At 47.2% G+C, this 15,257-nt stretch overlaps 1 protein-coding gene across 1 annotated transcript; it reads right to left on the reverse strand.

Annotated features, from left to right (window-relative positions):
- Positions 1-12,701: 12,701 nt before the first annotated feature.
- LOC123044147 (leucine-rich repeat extensin-like protein 6) lies at positions 12,702-14,097 on the reverse strand. The gene has a single exon (XM_044466800.1). It carries the CDS (start codon positions 14,080-14,082, stop codon positions 12,841-12,843), a length of 1,242 nt encoding a protein of 413 aa, XP_044322735.1. The 5' UTR covers positions 14,083-14,097; the 3' UTR covers positions 12,702-12,840.
- Positions 14,098-15,257: the final 1,160 nt, after the last annotated feature.

The raw sequence follows: 15,257 nt of genomic DNA on the forward strand, positions 1-15,257 counted from the left end.
GCTTCAGTTCACTTTCATACTGATGAGGATCGGAGGATGACCTGGATGACCAATGGGCGTCAGTTGGCTGCTACATGGAAGGACTTCATGATTTTGCTCCATGTACCTGATGAGGGGCTCAACATGCCCGTTGATGTTCGCCCTCATGCCAACTCCGAGTCAGCTAACAAGAACAAGCTCTAGTAGTATTATGTTGAGAAGTTGCTTCCCAGTGGCAAGAAGACGTGGGTGCTGAACTCCTTCCTTGACATCATGTATCGCATCTTCCGCAACTCCCTCTTTCCACGCATTGGTGACAAGGACATGGTGCATGCCTATCTTGTGGATATGACGCTCCTTTGTGAGGAGGCGCGCATTTCTCAGACACAACCACTTGATGTCTCACATATCATGTGGTGCGAGCTTCGGTTCGCGGTGTTCAATTGCAAGTACCCATCTATGGACCTTACCTGTTTCTGTTGATCTCGAACACTTGCAAGAAGCTGTTTCCCGGTGATGAGTTTCTTGCTTCCGACTGGACTTGTCATGAGCCCATCAAGCTCCGTGTCAAGACCCAGTGGGCCAACACTACTACTCGTGCTGAGGCTGAGGCTGCTAGGATGGATGTTGATTCTGGAGGAGATTGAGGAGGAGGACGCAGATGAGAATAGCTCTGTTGAGTATGCTCCTCCCTCTACCGAGCCCTCATGGGCTAAGAAGCTAAAGGCCAAGATGAAGGCCTTGTTCTGCATGCAGGCAAAGGGGCAGTATCGGACTCACGTTGCCTCCAAGGAGAGTCGCCGCCGCGACAAGAAGATCATGAAGGTTTTTGGAGAGGACATTTCCAGCGGCTCCGAGAAGCACATCACTCCAGAGGCTGAGTGGATGGCAAAACAAGGCTACAAGTGGACTGATTCTGAGGAGGAGCCCATCCCCGCTGCCGAGTCCGACGGAGAGCGTGCGAGTGACTAATCCGCTTGAGCCACCACTTATGTTGTAGGTGTCCTTTCTGCCTTTTTGGCATCTTGATGCCGAAGGGGGAGAGAGTGTAGGATTTGCGAGTCTTGTGTCGTGTTTGTTTCACTTGCTTTCGTTCCGTTGAACCTCGTTTGCTTTGGTTTGGTTTGCTCTTATGAGACCTCTCTATCATATGGTGTAAGACATATGCACTCTATCATACCGTATTGAGCTTATGCTATCTTGTGCTATTTACATTACGCTCATATTTACTATCTTGCTTAGTTTTAGCCTTATTGTTGCAAGATATGCTTGTCTATAAAATATAGGGGGAGTGTTGATCCTAGTATGTGTGTTGTGCAGTCCGAAGCACTTATCTAGATAGCACACATCTAGGGGGAGCTCGTCTATATTTTAGAGATGTGGGGTTTGCTCATGTTCTATGTTATCTCCCTTTGTGCAAACCCGTATTGTCATCAATCCACCAAAATGGGGGAGATTGTAAGGGCATATTTATCCCTTAGTTGTTTTGGTGATTGATGACAATGCTTTTGCGGACTAATCGTGTGCATTGAGTATTTTAGACATTTCATCACTGGGCACAAGACGATTTGTTGCCCCTCGAAGACTATTGAAGACGGCGTTTGTCTACGTTTCTTTTTGGTGGATTTGAGTCATAGGAAAGCCGTACTATTAAGAGGGGGTCCGCTTTGGAAAGGTTTGGGTGGAATCATCACGTACATGTCTACTCCTTTGCACCGCCTTTCCTTTGGCACTTTGGAACATCCACTGTCTTTTCTTGTCTATGCAAAAGGTCGTGATTGCTGAACTGGGGCATGCGGTAGAACCGACCTCTGGCGCGGTACCGCTTCCTCTGAGCAGTAGTACTGTGGCCTCAGGCCAGGCGCTGCTACTATTGCGGCAGTAGGGGCGGATGTAATTTTTTACATCCGCGCCCTACGCGGTAGTACCGCGCCTCCGGCGCGGTAGTACCGTGCGCTCTAGCCAGGCTTAGCTGCATGCACGGCAGTAGGGGCAGATGTAATTTTTTACATCCGCGCCCCGCACGGTAGTACCGCTCCTGGCTTGTTGTACTACCGTGTCGGATTTTTGCATAGATCCCAACTTAGCGGAAGTTGCCATGGATGTATTTTTATATGTCCGTGCCTTCTCAGAATCTGGACTACCCCTGCCTTGCGATAGTACCGCAAGGGGGAGCGGTAGTACCGCGCCAGCGGTTCTACCGCCCTCTGCTTCATTGCATCTGGGTTGTTTTGGTTTCTGCTGCACGGGCAGTAGTACTGCGGGGCCCTGCAGTAGTACCGCGTGCCCTTGCGGTAGTACCGCGTCCCTGGCGCGGTAGTACCATGCTAAGCAGGCTGAGTTGGTGGATAACAGTTGGATTTGTTCTTCCACTGTATAAGGGGTGTCTTGTTCTCCGAGTTGACTACCTCTTCTATCCCTAAGCTCCATTGTTGCTCCAAGCTTCATTTTCACCTGATCTCTCTCCATAGCCAATCAAACTTGTTGATTTTCTAGGAATTGGTTGAGAAGGCCCCGATCTACACTTCCACCAAGAGAAATTTGATTCCCCCCACTAATCCCTTGCGGATCTTGTTACTCCTGGGTGTTTGAGCACCCTAGACGGTCGAGGTCACCGCGGAGCCATAGTCCATTGTGGTGAAGCTTCGTGGTGTCGTTGGGAGCCTCCAATTAAGTTGTGGAGATTGCCCCAACCTTGTTTGTAAAGGTCCGGTCGCCGCCTCCAAGGGCACCAATAGTGGAATCACGGCATCTCGCATTGTGTGAGGGCGTGAGGAGAATACGGTGGCCCTAGTGGCTTCTTGGGGAGCATTGTGCCTCCACACGGAGACATACTTCCCCTCAAAAGGAAGGAACTTCGGTAACACATCCTTGTCTTCACCGGCTCCACTCTTGGTTATCTCGTGCCTTTACTTGTGCAAGTTTATTTGTGTGATATCCCTTGCTTGCTTGTGTGCTTATTGTTGTTGCTTCATATAGGTTGCTCACCTAGTTGCATATCTAGACAACCTACTTTGATGCAAAGTTTAAATTGGTAAAGAAAAGCTAAAAATTGTTAGTTGCCTATTCACCCCCCTCTAGTTAACTATATCGATCCTTTCATGCGTGCTACTTATGAGCTACGTTGGGATTTCCTCGAAGAGGAGAGGATGATGTAGTACAGTATAGATAAGTATTTCCCTCCGTTAAGAACCAAGGTTATCAATCCAATAGGAGAACTGCGCAAGACCTCATTAGTCGCACCTACACACAAAATAACAAATACTTGCACCCAACGCGAACAAGGGGTTGTCAATCCCTCGATAGTTAATTGCAAGGAGCACGTTTTCTCTCCGGCGGAGCGATTCTGCCAGGTAAACTTCCCTCCGAGAGGGGGAAATCAAAGCCATCGACATCACCAATGATCCTCTCATCGTGGGAGGACCTATCTTCATCAAAATCTTCACCAGCACCATCTCATCTCAAACCCTAGTTCATCTCTTGTATTCAATCTTTGTCCCAAAACCTCAGATTGGTACATGTGGGTTGCTAGTAGTGTTGATTACATCTTGTAGTTGATGCTAGTTGGTTTATTTGGTGGAAGATTAAATGTTCAGATCCTCAAGCATATTCAATACCCCTCTAACCTTGAACATGAATATGATTTGTGAGTAGTTATGTTTGTTCTTGAGGACATGGGAGAAGTCCTGTTACAAGTAATCATGTGAAGTTCGTATTCGTTTGATATTTTGATGATATGTATGTTGTTGCTTCCTTTAGTGTAGTCATGTGAACACCGAATACATGACACTTCACCATACTTGGGCTTAAGGGAAGGCATCGTGGAGTAATATGTAGATTATTTGTTGCTAGAGTGACAAAATCTTAAACTCTAGTTTATGCGTTATTCCGTAAGGGGCTGATTTGGATCCATATGTTTCATGATATGGTTAGATTTATCTTAATTCTTTTTTCGAAGTTGTGGATGCTTGCGAGAGGGGGTAATCATAAGTGGGATGCTTGTTCAAGTCAAAATAGCCCCCAAGCACTGGTCCACCCACATATCAAATTATCAAAGTAGTGAACGCGAATCAACTAAACATGATAAACGTGACTAGATGATAATTCCCATATGTCCTTGAGAGCACTTTGCTTTTATATAGGAGAACTTTTTGGCATGTCCTTTGCTATAAAATGGACCGAGTCACCTTGTTGCACCTTTGCTAGTATTGTTACTTGTTACGAATTACATTACTACAAAACTATCTATCACTATTACATTTAGCACTTGCAGATAATACCTTGCTAAAAAGCGCTTATCATTTCCTTCTGTTTCTCGTTGGGTTCGACACTCTTACTTATCGAAAGGAATATGATTGATCCCCTATAATTGTGGGTCGTTAAGGGTCTAGAAGTAGCTGATGTTATTATGAACATCAAGTTGTTGAGAGATGCGAATGTTGGGATTACGCTGCCTCAATCTCACTATGTGGAAAAGGTCTTGAGTTGTTTTTGGTATAGCGACTGCAAGCCTTCTCCAACTCCATATAATGCTAGTGTGTTGCTTCGGAAGAATCGAAGGATTGCTAGAGATCAACTGAGGTATTATCAGATTATTGGCCTGCTTATGTATTTGGCAAGTACCACGAGGCTTGATATCTTGTTTGCTATGAGCAAACAGAGCTGGTTTGTGTCAAAGCCAGGAGATAATTGATACGTCCATTTTGCATCATGTTTTCTTACTGTTATTTATGATGTTTTTATCCATAATAATGCTTTTTGGAGTAATTCTAATGCCTTTTCTCTCATAATTTGCAATTATGAGAGAAAAGGCATTAGAAGAGAGAATTCCTTATTTGACACTATCTTAAAATCTGATTCCTTATTTGACACTGGAAAAGTTTTTCTTCCCTATTTGACACCAGGCGTAAATTTTATTCTCTATATGACACTCTAGTTCATTTTTAACTCTAACGGTGTTAAGTACAGACGTAAAAAGACGTTAGTACCCTTGATGCACTCTGCGACCCAATTTCTTACTATTTAAGACAAAGAAGTATATGAGATATGTAGTCAAGGTTAAATGGCCATCTGAGATCCGTATATTTGGTGACGTATTTTCTACTCAGCTAAATAAATCATGTTACACAAATGCTATATCAAGATCATGTTACATGCAACAAGTTGAGCCAAGGACTAGGCAGCAACACACGTGGGGAGAGAAATGACCTGAGCATGGAACTATTGAAATTGTATCACGCCTCTAGTAACTTGCGATTCCGCGTATGTGCGTTGTGTGTTACCTATAATCCATCAATGATCAAACTGCCTGCTTTGGTTACATAGTGTTGTTTCAGCAGAGTGGAGCTCACCTCTCTGCCCCAATAGCTTTGGCGGCTGGATTGTGGAGTCCTGTGTTGCTCTACTCTACTCCCCTTTGTCTTCAGGTCAGCACCCACATCGGCTTGGGCCTCTTGGGCTAGAAAATGGTTCAATGCATAGCTAATACGCGTGTGCGCTACCACTTACCCCTTGACAAGAGTGGTAAGAACATCTCTCTAGCAAGCCCCGTATAATGCCCTGACACGCAAAATAATCGTCAAAATACGGGTTCACGCGAAAAAAGCCGCCCGATCAGACACTATAAACGCGTCGGACCCGTAAAAAAATTGAAGGGCGCGGTAAAATCCCACCTCTAGCCCGCGGAAACACAGATTTCCCCCTCGGCCCGATGGTGCCCTGTAGCTCAGAAAAGCTATTGGCGGGAGGGACATTTCAGCGCGCGTGTTTCCCACCCCCTTCCGCAACCGTCCGCCATCGGTTTTTCCCGTCCGCCACCGGCGATTCCGGCCATATCTGTGGAGGGAATCACATCGTCTGGGCGCCCCTCACCCGGTTCCACTTAGCCGCTTCATCGGCTCCCCGGATCCGCTGAGCCGTCGCCGCCCCGGGATCGACCGCCTCATAGCTACCACCCGAGCCGTCGGTGAGTACTTGTGCTTGTGCTTTTTTCTCGAGGATTCGTCCGATTCGGATGAATCGGATGTTAATACGATGCTTGAGAACCCTAAATGAGTTTTGCAGGTCGGCGATATACCGGGCCTGCTAGAGATGCTCTAAGCTATATAAAAAACGTTGGTTGCCTAAAAAAGTCCAAAAACATTGAACAATAATATGTGTGTGTGCTTATCCGTCTTGCAAGAACGTATCACCGGAGCTTTGCTAGTTGTACGCGTTTGTCTCATCAAAAAAGAAAAAATGCTAGTTGTACGCGCGTCTTGCTGGAAGCACGGGTCGTGGCCAATTCCAAATAAACGACAACCAATTTTGAGCATGCCGTGCCGCTGCTGTAGCTTTGTACCGGGTCTGGGAAACAAATGATGTGGTTTCTCTAGACATGGACACGAGGATTGGGTCATCTTTTTTCCAGGGTTACACAACGATTGATAGAAGGGTACTACGGTCCTAGTTGACGGAAGAGGCTAACGGAATTGACGGCGATGTCATATTGGGCAAAAAAATAGACCAAGTGTCAAATGGGAAAGAAAGAAAATTCTAGTGTCAAATAAGGAAACATATTTTGAAGTAGTGTCAAATAAGGAATTCTTTCTAATTTGCAAGGTATACACCAAGATGGAGAATTCCGGCAGCTAGAAATCTAGACCCGAAAAAGCTACGCCAGGCTACCTATTCTGCACAACTCAAACCAGCTGAATCTTCATGGAGATTTTTTATGGAATATTTGAGGAATATTGGAGCAAATAACTACCAGAGGGGGGCCACCAGGTGGGCACAACCCACCTGGGCGCGCCCTGGTGGGTTGTGCTCACCCAGGCCCACCTCCGGTGCCCATCTTCTGGTATATAGGTCATTTTGACCTAGAAAAAAAATAAGGAGAGGACTTTCGGGATGGAGCGCCGCCGCCTCGAGGCGGAATTTGGGCAGGAGCACTTTTGCCCTCCGGCGAAGTGATTCCGCCGGGAAAACTTTCCTTCCGGAGGGGGAAATCATTGTCATCATCATAACCAACAACTCTCCCATCTTGGGGAGGGCAATCTCCATCAACATCTTCAACAATACCATCTCATCTTAAACCCTAGTTCATCTCTTGTGTTCAATCTTGTTACCGGAACTATAGATTGGTGCTTGTGGGTGACGAGTAGTGTTGATTACATCTTGTAATTTATTACTATATGATTTATTTGGTGGAAGATTATATGTTCAGATCCAATATGTTGTTTAATACTCCTCTGATCATGAGCATGTTTATCATTTGTGAGTAGTTACTTTTGTTCTTGAGGTCACGGGAGAAATCATGTTGCACGTAATCATGTGAACTTGATATGTGTTCGATATTTTGATAGTATGTATGTTGTGATTCCCTTAGTGGTGTCATGTGAACGTCGACTACATGACACTTCACCATATTTGGGCCTAAGGGAATGCATTGTGGAGTAGCAATTAGATGATGTGACAGAAGCTTAAACCCCAATTTATGCGCTATATATTCCATAAGGGACTGATTGGATCCAAAAGTTTAATGCTATGGTTAGAATTTATTTTTAATATTTTTCTCGTAGTTGTAGATGCTCGCGGGAGGGTTAATCATAAGTAGGAGTTTTGTTCAAGTAAGAACAACACCTAAGCACCGGTCCACCCACATATCAAATTATCAAAGTAACGAACACAAATCAAACCAACATGATGAAAGTGACTAGATGAAATTCCCATGTACCCTCAAGAACGCTTTGCTTATCATAAGAGACCGTTTTGGCCTGTCCTTTGCCTCAAAAGGATTGGGCTACCTTGCTGCACTTTTGTTACTACTATCGTTACTTGCTCGTTACGAATTATCTTGCTATCAAACTACTCCGCTACTTACAATTTCAGCACTTGCAGACATTACCTTACTGAAAACTACTTGTCATTTCCTTCTGCTCCTCGTTGGGTTCGACACTCTTACTTATCGAAAAGAGCTACAATTGGTCCCCTATACTTGTGGGTCATCAATGATCATTAGCATTCTCTTGAGAGGGTTATGCACTATTTAAAAGGCACTACAAGCTATGGGATTCACTACACCGGGTACCCAAGAGTACTGGAGGGTTATAGTGACTCAAAATGGATATCTGACGCTCATGAGATTAAGGCCATGAGTGGATATGTTTTTTCACTTGGTGGTGGCACTGTTTCCTAGAAGTCTTGCAAACAGACCATCTTAACGAGTTCAACTATGGAAGCAAAACTCACATCATTAGACACGGCCACTGTTGAACAATAATTCTAAACGCACGGACATTTACAGGGGTTTTACGGAGTTTTCTTCACAACTAATTACTGCCCCCGTTGATTTTCAAGCGGGGTGGGGCCCTCCACTTTATTTGATCCAATCAAAAGATCCCAGCTAGGCCTCTTCGTTGATCCCGTACTAACCCTGCCCGTGTCTGTAGCAAAGCCGACTGTTGAAGCAGAGTGGCTTTGTCGGCTCTTGATGGACTTACATGTGGTTGAAAAACCAACCTACTATCCCGATGAACTATGATAATCAAACTATAATCATCAAGATAACCAGTTCTAAGGATAATATGAAGTCCTCAAAGCATGTGAAGTGGAGATTGAAATCTATCAGAAAATTAAAGAACTTCTGAGTTATTACATTGGATTATATCCAAATGTCTAAAAACCTGGCAGATCCCTTCACAAAGGGTTTATCATGTAATGTGATAGATAATGCATCAACGGAGATGGGTTTGAGACACACCGTATAAGTTGTCAACAGTGGTAACTCACTTTATGTGATCGGAGATCCCGTGAAGTAGAAGTAGGAGACAAGTTGTTGGTCAGCTGGGAGGAGCGTATCCCTATATTAATTATCCCACTCCGTGAAGATGTAGTACTCTAATCTATATGAATTTGATTGTTAAATGTCATAGTTTGTGAGAATTGAGTGTTCTCTAATGAATTCATGAAAGGCCCTGGAGTATGGCGTGTACGCTCCACCTGTGGGGAAGCCTTGCGGCAACCCAATATCAGTCAAGAATTTGTGTGAAACTAGTCCGCGGAAAACTTGTAGTTCGAGCCATAGTCCACTATTCAAGTTGTGATAGTGTAGCATAAAATTTTAAGTGGAAGTTCAACTTAACAATCTCCACTAAGCAATGTTTTGGAACTAAATGATAAGATATGCCAATGAGACTTTGTGGGGGGTTGTCGGATTTTTGCTAGTAGGCTTTTGGCCCAAAGCCCAACTAAAATCTGAAATTCTCATGGCCCATTCTTGCAGGGCAGTGTGTGCGGTGTGAATGGGACTAATATTTAGTCCCATACTGCTAGGTGAGTGGGAGTTGCACTACTTTATAAGGTGAACTCTTCTAGCACTTGTATGAGAATGAGAAGATGAGACCTACACACGCGCTCCTCCACCTCGCTCGCCTCGCCATGACGCGCCACGTCGGGTTTCGGAAATGAGCCGAGCCGAGGAAAAAGCTATGCATGTTGTCTATATTTTTGCTACTCGGGAGAATTAATGAGTCATTAGTTAATAGTTAACGGATGCGTTAATTACTCAGTTGTGAGGTTGTTACCGACTTGGACGTGGGGTTTACTCCCGCGACCTACCTGGCCTGCCACTGTATAGACAGGAAGACGTCTACCCTAGCAGCCATCACAACATATGATTTTGCGCCGTTCGAAAACATTGCGCCGCCACGCAGGTCTTCTCCATCCCTCTTTCCAACGTGCACCGCGAGAAGGGACAACAGGCCTACGGAACCCCGCCTCTCATAATCCAGTACGGGAGAGGGCGGTCATGTTTTTGGGAGCGCACTCGCGCGACTGCTGGCAGCGACGATTTTCTCAACAACGACTTTTTCCCCGACCTCGGCAACCTCTTCATCAATGACATGGGCGACAACATCAACGCCAACGGTTCTGCTCCCGATGCACCGTATGTGATTCTGTCCTCCTTGTTTGAGATCGTGCTAGAATTTCTATTTCTAGTATGTACCCTTGATTCGATCTGTTCATCCATTAGCTATTCCGCATGATTAGTTTAATCTCTGTTATTGCCCTCATGATTTATTTACTGTTTATTCAGATTAAATCTCGTAGTAATTTGCTCATATATTCAACAGGACACAAACCCTACCAAAACTCAAAGTAACATCTAAAAACAAAGCCCTCCCATCGACAAGGCTCGGGATCCACCGCGCTTTCATGGCCCTACTAAGGCCACCGGAGACGAGGCGACCGGTGGCGGCGCCGACGCCGGCAGGAGGAGGAGAAAACCTAAACTTGGGAGAGGAAGCAGTGGCTGTCCACGTCACTATCTTCCCTATATGTCCATCTCTTTCATGATCCGAATTCACATGGGTAGTACTAAGGACCTGCTATCAACCAAGGTCTGATAATAGTGCTAACGGGCGTTATGATGTCAGGCTCATCCTCTTTGTGACCCAGTACCACTACTAAGAACTACTAGTTTTTTCTTAATAAGAAGAAAAGGGGCCGACGGCCAAGGAGAAAGATTGTCACAGAACTACTCCTTTCGTTCCTAAATATTTGTCTTTATAGAGATTTCAATAAGTGACTACATACGGAGCAAAATGAGTGAATCTACACTCTAAGATATGTCTATATACATCCGTATGTGGTAATCCGTTTAAAATCTCTAAAAAGACAAATATTTAAAAACGGAGGGAGTAGTATAGTACTTCCTCCGTCCCAAAATTCTTATCTTAGATTTGTCTAAATACGGATGTATCTAATTACGTTTTAGTGTTAGATACATCTGTATCTAGACAAATCTAAGACAAGAATTTTGGGACGGAGTGAGTAAAGTTCAACAATTTGTGTTCTGCTGCAAACATGGTCCATGAAAAACGGAAGACAAGTTTAAGTTAATTAATAAGAAGACGACGCAAGGGTTTGCTGTGGCTCCGATGGATGCAATGCACCGTGTTATGCATGATCGAAGGGAACGGGACCAAATGGCAGATGATGCAACTAGAATAGCAAACTGTACGTAGTATTTCTTGTAGTACTTTGCTATTAAGCCAGCGCTAATTAATATGAATTGGAGGGAGTAGTATATGTGTCTGTGTTGGTTGGGTTGCTCGTAGGCTACTGTCACTTGTTTGTGTCGTCTCCCCATCATGCCAATCAATTGAATCGAATCGAATTAAATTGATGCCAAGCATTAGGCGTACCTGCCATGCTATGCTAGTGCCGTCTCTCCCTCTTTTCTCCTCCCCCCCCCCCCCCCCCCCCCCCCCCCCCCCCCCTCTCTCCCCTTAGCATGATTGGATTGGATTGGATCTCTCCCTAAAACAAGTTGATGAGGATGCTAACCAACAGCGATCCCGACTTTGCATTTGTTTTGATTTCCCAACAAAAACAAAGTGGCAAACGGCTGGCAGGGCGGGGCAGGGCAGGGCAGGCAGATACCGTTTCCATTTGGTCACCTTCCACGAGTCGTCTGGTCACCTTTGTCCGCTTCTTGACCGGCCGGCTCCTTTGCTGCTGCCAGTCTGTCTTGTGTGTCAAGGAGGAAGTTTCCACACCCCACGTTCAAATTTGTTGTCCGTCGCCGTCGTCGTCGTCATCGCCGTCAACCCTATCCCGGTGCCGTGTTCTGCTGGGCGTATGTGCATACATAACATGGGCCTGGCTCGAAATTTGGAAAGCATAGCTTTGCTTATCCTGTTTTAGCACACACCCACTCACCTAACAGTACTTGATAAATGCGGCATCTAGGCTGTATCTGTATCAGCCTCAATGTACTACTCCTAAGCTGGAGCCAGTCAAGACGATCCCCTCTTTGCAGCTGGAACCCATGACCAGCTGCTTCTTTTATTTAGTTTATTAATTTTATTTGTTTATTCAATTTGGGCCAATCCCATCCACCTAGGCTTTCTTTTCACCCAATCCTTATCAGATTCGCATGGCATTGATTCTTCTCCAACTGGAAATGCAAATACTGTCGTTATCATCTCATCCTTGACCATGCCTCCTCCCCTGCTCATCCCTTCATCATTGGACTTGGAGAGGACAGCCTCTTTAACACCTTGGTTAACTCCCTTTCAAGCCAAGGAAAGGAAGGAAGCCACACATTCTACAGTTAATTCCCCTTTTTCATCCTTGCATGCATGCATGCATGATGATGCCACCACCACCAAAAAGAATACACCAAGTAATAATCTCTCCACCAACAAGATGCTAGCTAGGACTAGCTGTCGCACAAGAAAGAATGGAATAATCATCGGACAGCCGGCAATAATAATGTATGTACCCGCAAAACAATCAATAATGTACTCCCTCCGTCCGGGTGTATAAGTCATTCGCGTAGTTCTAGGTCATCGATTTGAGGAATTAAATATGTGTTATATGTCATGAAAAGTACTACCTCCGTCCCGGTGTATAAGTCATTCGCGTAGTTCTAGGTCGATAATTTAACTATCTAAATATGTATTATATGTGACAAAAAATATATATTTAGAAACTACATCCGTGTGGAAATATAGTGGTATACTTTTCATGACATATAACACATATTTAATTCCTCAAATCGATGACCTAGAACTACGCGAATGACTTATACACCCGGACGGAGGGAGTATACCACTATATTTCCACACGGATGTAGTTTCTAAATATATATTTTTTGTCACATATAATACATATTTAGATAGTTAAATTATCGACCTAGAACTACGCGAATGACTTATACACCGGGACGGAGGTAGTAGTATCATGTATGTCTACAAATTCCATTATTACCATCCTCTCTGTAAAAAAATAAAAGTTACAGTGTGTTCATATATGTATGTATATACGATGATTGAAATCTCCGCCCATTTTACACCACCAAATGAATGATTTCCACTAGTGTTGCGCCAAGCAGCCGTGGCCGTCGCAGTGCACCGGCGGGCGGTGTAGGAACGCGAGGCACTGGTCCGCCGGCCGCTGGTCCGGACGGCCGGCGATGCAGTTCTGCCGGTCGTCGTTGCGCCGAAGCGCCATGCACCGCTCCGGCTCGCCGCAGAAGTAGTTGTACGAGTAGGTGAAGTTGGCCAGCCGTGGCAGCGCGCAGATGCCCTCCGGGATGTGCCCGGCGAGCTCGTTGTGCGCGACGTCGAGCTGCTCCAGCGCGTGCATCCCTGCCATGGACTCCGGCAGCGTGCCCTGGAGCTGGTTAAAGCTCACGTCCAGCACGGTGAGCTCGCGCAGCCACCCGATCTCCGGCGGGATGCAGGACCGGATGCCGGAGTTGAGCATGACGAGCTCGTTGAGCGTGCCCCCCATGCGCCCCACGCTGGCGGGGATGCAGCCACGGAGGCGGAGGTTGGCGAGCACGATGACCGAGGCGGGGGAGTTGCCAAAGTTTTCCGGCAGCTCGAAGTCGAAGTTGTTGTCGTTGATGAAGAGCGCGTCGATCTTCTTGTCGAAGATGGCCGGGGGCACGGGGCCGCACAGGTTGTTGAACCTGATGTCCACGTACTTGACGTTGGGGAGGCAGAGGATGTGCTGCGGGAAGCCGCCGGAGAGGCGGTTGTTGCTGACGTCGAGCTCGTGGAGGAGGGAGAGCTTGGGGAGGGAGTCCGGGAGCCCCCCGGCGAAGCGGTTGGAGTTGAGGTGGAGGACGGCGAGGTCAGTGAGGTGGCCGAGCTCGAACGGCAGCGTGCCGGCGAGGTCGCCGTGATTGAGGTCGACGCCGGCCACGGCGCGCGCGCACGGGTCGTCAAGGGACGGCGCGCAGAAGACGCCGAAGTAGGCGCACACGTCTGGGCCGCACCAGTTGCTCGTCAGGTTCTTGGGGTCGTCGGTGATGGCGCGCTTGAGGGCCTGCAGCGCCACGTACGCGCGCTGCAGACGCGGGCTGTTGTCGGCCGTCTGCTTCGGCAGCGGCACGGGGCAGGCCGAGCAGAGCAACGCGGCGGAGAGGAGGAGCGCGGCGGCAAGGAGCAGCGGTGGCGGCGAGGCGGTGGCCGGCATGTTTGCGTGTCTTTCTTTGGGTGTGTGTGTGGGTGTGTGTGAATTGGGTTGAGCTGGGTTGAACCGAGTATATATACAGGGGGAGGCGATCCTTTGACACGGTTTCCTTTCGTGGTTGAGTTTGCGCGTCATGATTTCGTTCTGGGTTTCTTGTTTTCTTTTACAAGGTTGACTGCTGGCTTTCCCACCTTTTATTTTTGTATTCTTGTTTTTCGAGGTTTTCTAGCTTTCCCGCGTTTTATATATAAAACAACAACGGAATAAGGTACACGAACGAATGATACAGGATACTGAGGTAACCCTTTTATAAAGCCGATCCGAGGATAAGCGGCATACGCAAAACACTACGCAACCAAAAAAGACAACACAACACTACGCCCAGCACACCTAAGCTCCACGACAACGCCCTTAGGAGGGAGAACGGCGCAAATCGTCACCGCTGCCGAGTCTGCAACGAACAAAGGTCTTCACCCGGAGCCCTGTCACAGAAAGGGTACCCACGACGACATCTTCAAGAAGATAGCGGCACCCACAAGCGTCGCCGTTATTGACGCCGAGGCGCTGAGTTTTCACTCAGCAACTCACCCATGCTACTACGAGGTCACCAGGACAAGCTCGGTGAGGAATAATCCCAGTTCTGGATCGGAGCGTCACTAGTGCTAAGGCAGAGCGCCCGCCCGAGCCACCCACATCTAGTCGTCCCGTCGCCCACACGCCAAGACAGATAGTCACCACCGCCACAATGTTGTCTGCCGAAGAGCCAACATGCAGACACCACCCGGGGCCGCCACCCTAGCATCCATGTCCAAGCCATCATCATCCGCCCACATCATGATGCACCAACCACAGTCGGAGGAGTAAAAGGTGTCTCCTTTCACTCCTAGCCTGGCATCAGCCACGAAGTCTGGATCAACACCTCCATGGTAGGAGGTGTCGACACCTGCGTCTCCAGCCAGTCCCGGTGGAACAGGAAGACCCAACTCCGTAACTACCGACGGCCGCCGTCGAACATGCTCGTACGACGCCAAGTCCATGGTCTTCGATGCCGATCTACCCAACAAACTCGCGATGTCTCGACCACCACCAACAGTCACAATACTTGCAAGGAGAGGGTCCTCATCATCCGCGGGCACCACCCGGACCAGGCCCACCATCATCTACCCGGAGTGAAGCTTCGACCCGTCCCGGGCCCAAAATGGTCCGCCCGAGCACGAGTTCCCGGTCCTAGCCATCTCCACCGCGTGAGCACCCCGCGCCATCGACCCACACCCAAAAGAAGAGAGGCACCACCACCACCCCACCCCGCC

Source organism: Triticum aestivum, chromosome 2B, assembly GCF_018294505.1.
Source record: "Triticum aestivum cultivar Chinese Spring chromosome 2B, IWGSC CS RefSeq v2.1, whole genome shotgun sequence".
Classification (NCBI taxonomy): domain Eukaryota; kingdom Viridiplantae; phylum Streptophyta; class Magnoliopsida; order Poales; family Poaceae; genus Triticum; species Triticum aestivum.